At 63.6% G+C, this 7,660-nt stretch overlaps 1 protein-coding gene across 1 annotated transcript in view; it reads right to left on the bottom strand.

Annotated features, from left to right (window-relative positions):
* The window catches only part of CACNG4 (calcium voltage-gated channel auxiliary subunit gamma 4), a 54,072-nt gene extending 47,014 nt beyond the window's left edge, over window positions 1-7,058 (bottom strand). The window contains exon 1 of the mRNA XM_081580760.1: window positions 6,789-7,058. Within this exon, the coding sequence (XP_081436886.1) occupies window positions 6,789-7,008 (220 nt within the window). The 5' untranslated portion in view covers window positions 7,009-7,058. The remainder of the gene's footprint in view (window positions 1-6,788) is intronic.
* Window positions 7,059-7,660: the final 602 nt, after the last annotated feature.

Here is a 7,660-nt window from a genome sequence, read left to right on the forward strand (position 1 = left end):
CACGTGCTTCTGCTCCCAGTCCGTCACTAACGAGCTGTATGACCTTGAGCAAGGCCCCTTCCCTCTCCAGCCTCGATTTCCTTTGCTTGCAGAGTGGTGGGATCTGGCCACACCAGCCACGCCCCCAGGCAGGTGACTGGCCCGCCTGCAATTCATCACTCATCAAAGGGAATGGGGCCAGGTACCATTCACGCCTCCAGTCACCTAAAGCAGACGCCAGGCTGTCCCCCAGCAGAGATGCTCTCTGCCCGCCACTGACGCGCCCTGTGTTTTCTCGAAGAAAAGAGAGATAATGGAGTTTCTATTAGGTACCGGGCATCAGGTATGCTCCTGCCCTGAACCTAAATGATGGAGGTCTCCACGGGGCACTTCTGCCTGCTCCTCTCCCCACTGCCCAGGAGAAGTCTGCCAAAGTCTGCAGACAGTTTGGTTGTCACAGCTTGGTGGGTGGGGGCTGTAAGTGGCTTCCAGTCAGTCAAGCCAGAGATGCTGCTGAACCACTCACACTCACAGGGCCTCACAGCGAATGAATGAGCTGGCTCAGGCGGTCCTCAGGCCCCACCACCCCCCAGGCTCCTTCCTGCCTCAGCCTCGCCCATCTCTCCCTGGAAGCGCTCCCTCCAGCCCTTCTCAGACAGCTCCTTCCTGTCCCCTTGACCAACGGCCACCTTCCCTGGCCTCTTCCAGCACGCGGCCCCACACACACTCTACATCAAACAGTTGTCAGTCCCTGGAAGGGTCAGCTGCCCCATTAGAACGGCAGCTCCCACACGCCAGCAGAGCGGCTGCTCCGTGAGCTGGGGCGGCGTGAGTGGACGAGGGCACGGACACAGGTGTGCCCGTCGGGCCGGGGACATACCCTTCTGAGTGTGGTGAAAGGGCCAGTTGCTCAGTCGTGTCCGACTCTTTGTGACCCCAGGGACTGTAGCCCGCCAGGCTCCCCTGTCCAGGGGGTTCTCCAGGCACAAGTACTGGAGTGGGCTGCCATGCCCTTCTCCGGGGGATCTTCCCGACCCAGAGATCGAACCTGGGTCTCCCACACTACGGGCAGCTTCTTTACCATCTGAGCTGCCAGGGAAGCCTATGTGTGGTGAGAGCCACTGAACCAAGTCATCTCAAAGGCTTCCACCTGGAGAAGCAGCTTCCTGTGGGCTCACGTCAAGGCCACGCGGAGCCTGGTTCCACCTGCAGGCTGTGGGCGGGGCTCTCTGGGGCTGGAGTGGCAGAAGGTCAAAGGTGGGAGGAATGTTCCAGATCAGCCAGGTCCCACTTCCAGATGAGGAGACAGAGGCTACCAGGCTCTCTGATGCCCTGGATCTGATGACCTGAGGTCGCTTCCTACTCTGTGCTTCTGTTACCATGTCCTAGAAGCCCCCAGAGTCCTGGCCATCTGGATGGACACTGGAGATTTATTTTAAAGGGTGGTTCATTTCCTCCTGAACCTTTCTGAAGCCCCTGTCAGGGAGCGCCTCCAAAGCCAAGTCTGCGGTGAGACCATTAAGTCAGGCTGGGGTCCACCAGGAACCCCAGCTTCTCTTCTCTAAGTCTGCTGGCGCCAAAGGAGTGAAGACAGAGAAGGAGGAAGACAGAGCGGGGCGTGAAGGGGGGCAGACATGAGAAGGGCTTTCGGTCCCTCTGCGTGACTAGAGAGCAGGCACCTGACGGGAGGAAATGACTCACTGGAAAAGACCCTGATGCCGGGAGAGACTGAGGGCAGGAGGAGAAGGGGGTGACGGAGGATGAGATGGCATCACCAACTCAATGGACATGAATTTGAGCAAACTCTGGGAGATGGTGAAGGACAGGGAAGCCTGGCGCATTGCAGTCCACGGGGTCGCAGAGTCAGACAGGACTGATCAAGAACAACCAGCTACAGAGCGGGGAGAGAAGGAAGAACACCGTCACAGACTCGGTCCTCCCCAGACCCACGCTGACGCTCTGCTCCCAGAGGTACTTGGCGGTGGGGCCCTGGGAGGTGAGCTTATGCATGAGGTCAGAGGGTGGGGTCCCCACGAGGGGGTCAGTGTCCTCGGGATGAGGAAGCAGATCGGAGAGCTCTCTCCGCCCTAAGGACACAGGAGCAGGTGGCCGCTCGCAAGGCAGGAAGCAGCTCTCACCAGGAACCAAGCTGCCCAGCACCTTGGTCTTGGGCTTCAGCGTCCGGAGCTGCAAGAAATAATGTCTGCAGTTTGAGCCGTTCGCCCGGCCACACTCTGTGATGGCAGCCGAGCTGACTGAAACAGCTCCCCCTGCCTCCCGTCTGTGTGGTTCAAGCACAGGGCCCCCCGGCAGGTAGAAAGTTGGGCCCACCTGTTCAGCCCCAACCGCATCCGAACGTGGGCAGGCGCCCCGACACCCAGGGGCTGGCGCCTCACTCCCCCCCCCCATTAAAGTCCTGAAGACTTACACTGCAGAGTTGCTGGCGGTTACACAAACTAATGTCAGGTCGCGGAGGCTGGTGTGATGGCTGTTACAAGCAACCCTGGAGGGACCAGGAGGGACCATGGGCCAGGGGACCAGCTGGTGAGCTGGGCACCGTGGGGAGGCCTGTTCTCTGCCCGTACCCCCAATACTAGCTGGACAGGCTGCCCGTGAATTAGCGCAAGAGAAGACAGACACAAATCCAGACAGGAAAAGCCTGGAGCAGGGTGGGGAAAGAACGGTATTCAGATCCAAACCTCCCTGAGCGGATCCGTGTCAGGAGTGTGGTGTAAGGCAGGGCTTCCTGGCTGACCCGCCGGGAGAGGGTTCCAGACACAAGAAGTGCGTCCCTGGGGAAGTGGGCCTGGGTGGCAGGGCCGGGTGGCCGTCACTGGCTGGCCTCCCCCTCCCCTGCCCGGGGCAGTGCTGACACGCCCTCTTCTGCGGTGTGCATGGTGAGTGAGGTCTGGGTCCCTGGGGTGAGAGGCACTGCCTGTGGTGGGGCAGGAAGGTGTGCAGGGCCCAGGGTCTCCCCACCTCCCCGGCAGGCGCCCGGGACGGGCTGACATGAAGCAGGCACCCAGGCTGCTGTCTCTGGAGGTGTGATGTGGGTGTGCGGGGGGCACTCCTACAGGGACCTGGCAGACGCGGGGGCTGCTCCCGAGGCTGAACTCTGCCGGGACCCTTATTCTGGGCCCGGAGCTCCCTTGACAGCACCACAGTGACTGGCTCCCTGCGGCATCCAGCAGCTCAGCGTGGTCGCGGGCGCTGCACTCGGAGACCAGAGTCTCCTCTTCTCTTCCTGCGTCTACGTGAGGCTCCCCCCTGCCCCGTCCCAAGCTCACCGCACACGCTCCAGAATGCCTCTTTCTCTTCTACACCTCATCTGATTCCAGGATGCACTAGAGACTGAACAAATGTGGGGTGGTGGTAGCTTTATGGAAAAGTCCCCAAAGACTTGTTACTCCTTTCCTTCGTCCCCAGCGCTGGGCTGAGAGTCAGCAAAGACACAAGGAAGGAAGAGAGTGGAGGTCCAGGGGACAGAAGGAGTGGGTGGCTGGTTGGGGGGCGGAGCAGGCTGGTCCCCAACGTGGTGGGAAAAGAGAGAAGGGACAATGTGTGTGTTACCCAATTTGTGTATCAGTTGAACATTCTCACTTCCAAATGCTTTCCTGCTGCCGCGAGCCAGTCTCAGAACTGGGCTCCTCCACTGGGTGGTCAAGTGTAAGTGTGGGCTCAGTCATGTCTGCCTCTCTGCGACCCCATGGACTGTAGCCCACCAGACGCCTCTGTCCATGGGATTTCCCAGGCAAGAATACTGGAGTGGGTTGCCATTTCCTTCTCCAGGGGATCTCCTGACCCAGGGCTCGAACCATCATCTCCTGTGACTCCTGCAATGGCAGGCAGATTCTTTACCACTGTACCACCTGGCAGGTACTTGGTTCTATTTTTAAGGGGAACCCAGAAGAAGTTTGGAGAAGGGCAAGATGACACGGTAGGAAGAGCTCTGCAGTGAGACAAAGGCTCCCACCTGGTGCCTCTGGGCAAGCGCTTGCCTCCTGGAGCGCCTGCTTCTCCGCTGCAGACAGCACCCTCAGGGCTGTGGTGAGCGTGCTGTGCGGTAACACGCGCAACGTGCACGAGAGGACTGTGACGCTTGTCTAACACACGGCCGCGCGGAGCCCAGGCCTTGGGGGCGGAAGAGGGGAGGTCCGTGTGGTGCGGTGCGAGTAGCGGTGTTCTGCACGCGGTCCTGCCAGACAGCGAGGACGCCTGAGGAACTGAGGGCGGGGCTCTCCTGCCCAAACATCATCCCTGGAAACAACCAGGACACTGACCTGCTGCTTGGGAGGTGTCAGCAAACCCTTCAGAGCCCCACCGTCACAACTGGTGTTTATTAGCTCCCCGCTGCAGCCATTCTTCAGTTTCAGCATAGAGCTTTGAGCTTCTCATTTTCCCCCATGTAACGCTTTGAAGAACTTTGCTAGAAAGCAGGTGGAAATAATGCACTGTATGCAAACAAGCCAGTATTGAGGAGACCTTGTCCCTGGCAAGTGCCGACGGGGTCTCAGCCTGAATGCTCGCTGGCAGGGTGTAGGGGGGGTCATAGGAGGCGGAGGCTGTTGGACTCCATGAAGTGCTTTTAGAAGATAAGCTGTTAGTTTTCGCCCGGGCTGACTGTCAGGATGATTCGAGCTCACCGAGGAATCCTGAACCAGCCCTTCCAGCCCTGAGTGGGTCCAAGGACGTCCTAGCCCTTGGGGGTGGTCTGGTTTGCCCCCCAGAACCCCTGAGCTCCTGGCGGTGACAGAGGCAGCCCCACTCTTTCAGTAAAGTCCCCCAGGTGGCAACATCTCACCCTCCCTCTGCCAGTGGAGCCAGCTGCCCAGATCAGCTTGGGGCTCTCTTGATGAACATCGAGTGCAAACGGCTCGAGGCAGCTGGCAAGATGCTAAGTGCAGCATCAATCCTAATTAGGATGAGAAATTAATAAAGGAGGCATGCGAGCCGGTCTGCAGAGGCCAGGCTTGCCGGCGTGGAGAAGCAAGTTCCAGTTTTCAACAGGGAAACTGGAAGGCCTGGGGTCAATGCGTGGGTGTGGGTGACGACAGGGGGATGACTTAACAGGACCAGGTACATACATGGCGCCCAGCAGAGCCTGTGAGTTAGAGCTCGGGGGCAGGCAGCCTTGTTCTATGTCTAACTCAGGTGCTGTGGCGGGAGTGACGTGGGTGCGTCCTCCAGATGAGAGGAGTAGGTGTTCGCGATCTGAGCAACTGCACCCTAGGAATGATGTTTTTCAAAAGAAAAGAGGGGGTGTCATCGTGAGCCCACAGATCCTTCCATGGCTTTTCCGGGGCTGTTTCCCAAACTATTGATTGCACATTCCTGCTCTCAGAAGACTCCACTCGGCCCTGGCAATAAGCTTCAGGCTCAAAGGGCAAAGCAGCCTGGGCTGGGAGGGGGTGTGTGTGTGGGGGGGAGTCTGTGGGGGGCAGAGGAAGGGGGAGGGGGGCGGGATTCCAGAAGAGAACAGGCAGGATGGGGAGGCGCAAGGCCGCCTCACCTGGCCACCCTTCTCTACCCGGCCTCCGTGACCACGACCCGGAAGCCAGAATAAGGGCCACCTCTTCCCGAGCTCCTTTCTCCTCCACGAAGAAGACCCAGCCACGCCGGACTCTGCGCCGGGGCTGAGGGGCTGGGACCGCAGGCAGAAGTCGGGGTGAGGGAGAACTTCCCGAGCCCCCGAGGGCGGAGCGAACACACGGGAAGGATGCGGGGAAGAAAGAGGAGACTATTCGAGGATCGTGGGCAGGAACCCTCCCCCAGCTCCTCACCCCTTTTCCGACCTGAAAGCCCAGACTGAGCGGGGACCGTCCACAACCCGGCTGGGACCCCGCCGCCCGACGGCCACCTGTTAGTGCGAGTTCTGCAGCGGGGCCGGCGGGAGGCGCTCAGCTCCGGCGCGCGTTGCCATTGGCGGGGTCCCCCGGAGGGAGCGGCCGCACTGCCCGGGGGCACCCAGTCCCGGGCCCCAGGGAATCCATCCTTACAACACCTACTAGCCTGCCCGCCGCGCACCTGGGGGCGCAGCGCCCCGTCCCTCCGGCCCCGCCCGGAGGCCACGCCCCTCCAGGCCGCCCCTAGTCCGCGGGTGCTTGCAGACCCCGGCCTCGGGACCTGTTCGGAAGGACTTGGTGACGCTCCCCTCCACTCCCCTCCCCACCGAGCGGGCAGGAGCGGCCGGCGGCCCCGGGAAGAGTACGTGGCGGAGGAAGGTCTCGGCAGGCGTCAGGCTCGAGTGACCCGGGTCTCCCAGACCCCCTCGGAGCCCAGCCCCCACTCCCACCCCTCGACAAGGCCCGGAGCGATCTTGGAGCGGCCCTCGCGCTCCCCGCCCCCGGCCGGCCCCGCCCCAGGATGGCCAGTTCCCATAGCAATCGCACAGACACCGGTTGCCAAGCAACCTCTCCCCCTCCTCCCTCCCCTCCTCTCGCGTCCGCTCCCCCCAGCCTCAGCCTCCTCCCGCCCCCTCGCCAGCCTCCACCTCCCCTGGGGGCCCCGGCGCGGCCCCTCGGGATCGCTGTGGTCTCGGGCTGCGCGCGCGCGCGTGAGTTTCTGTGTGTTTCATTGTGTCAATGTGCGAGGGGGTGTGCGTGCGCCAGTGGAGAGTTTGTGGGATCCGTGTGTTGGGGAGGGGGTTCCCCGTGGCCGCGAGGGGCCCCGCCCGCTCGCTCTGGCTCCTTTGTGTCTCGCGCGGAGCCAGTGCCGCGCCCACCCGTTCCCGGCCGGCGCCCGGAGCCGGGTGTGTGTGCGCGCGTGTGTCCGGGCGCGCGCGCGGGGTGGGGGGGCCGGGCCGGCCGTACCTTCGATGCAGCACACGCGCCACAGCCCCGAGTGGGTGAGGTCGCCGCGGGTGCGGCGGGGCGGGGGCCCGTCGTCCATGGTCAGGTTGGTGCCGTTGCAGATGTGCGCGCTGGAGTAGAGCCAGTAGTCCGTGCCGATGGCGATGGCCATGAGCGAGAAGGCGGCGAAGGCTCCGGCCGTGGTCAGCAGCGTCTGCAGCCCGCGGTCGCATCGCACCATGGTGGGCGCCTCATAGCCCGCCGCCCGCCGGCCCGGCCCGCCGCGCCCGCCCGCCCTGCTCCCTCTGCGCGCCGCGCCGGGGGCGCCGGGGCTGGGGGCCGAGGCCCGGGGGGCGGCGCCGCGCCGCGCGCTCGGGCCGCGCCGGGGCTCAAACTCCGAGGCGCGGCGGCGAGTGCAGGCTGCGCGGGCCGCCGGGCGGGCTGGCGGCGGCGACCGGGGCTCCTCCCTCTCGGCCTGCCCTCCCCGCGCTGCCCGCGCCTCCGCCCCGCGCCCTCCGCGCCGCCGCCGCCGCCGCCGCGCTCCCGGCCCGCGCCCCGCCGCTCGGCGCCGCCCCTCGAGCCTCGGCCCCGCCGGGCGTGCGCTCCCGGCTCTGCGCGCCCCGCTCCCCGCCTCTCCGCGCTCGCGCCAGCCTCTCTCCCCGGCTCATTCACATGCCGAGAGCGAAAGGAGCCACGGTCCGGTCCCCAGGATGAGCGCGGGGAACCGGCGTTGCCAGCCTCCCCGCTTTCCCAGCCCAGGACACCCCATCTTCCTTAAATGGCCCTGGGGACTCTTTAATAGTGGGGTGTGTGCGCGCGCGCGCCTGTGTCCCCCGCTTCGCCTGCACATACCGGCGCCTTTACCTGGCGATGAATGTACGGGCGTGAGCGCG

This window comes from Giraffa tippelskirchi, chromosome 3 (genome assembly GCF_054371585.1).
Source record: "Giraffa tippelskirchi isolate mGirTip1 chromosome 3, T2T-mGirTip1v1.2.pri, whole genome shotgun sequence".
Taxonomy (NCBI): domain Eukaryota; kingdom Metazoa; phylum Chordata; class Mammalia; order Artiodactyla; family Giraffidae; genus Giraffa; species Giraffa tippelskirchi.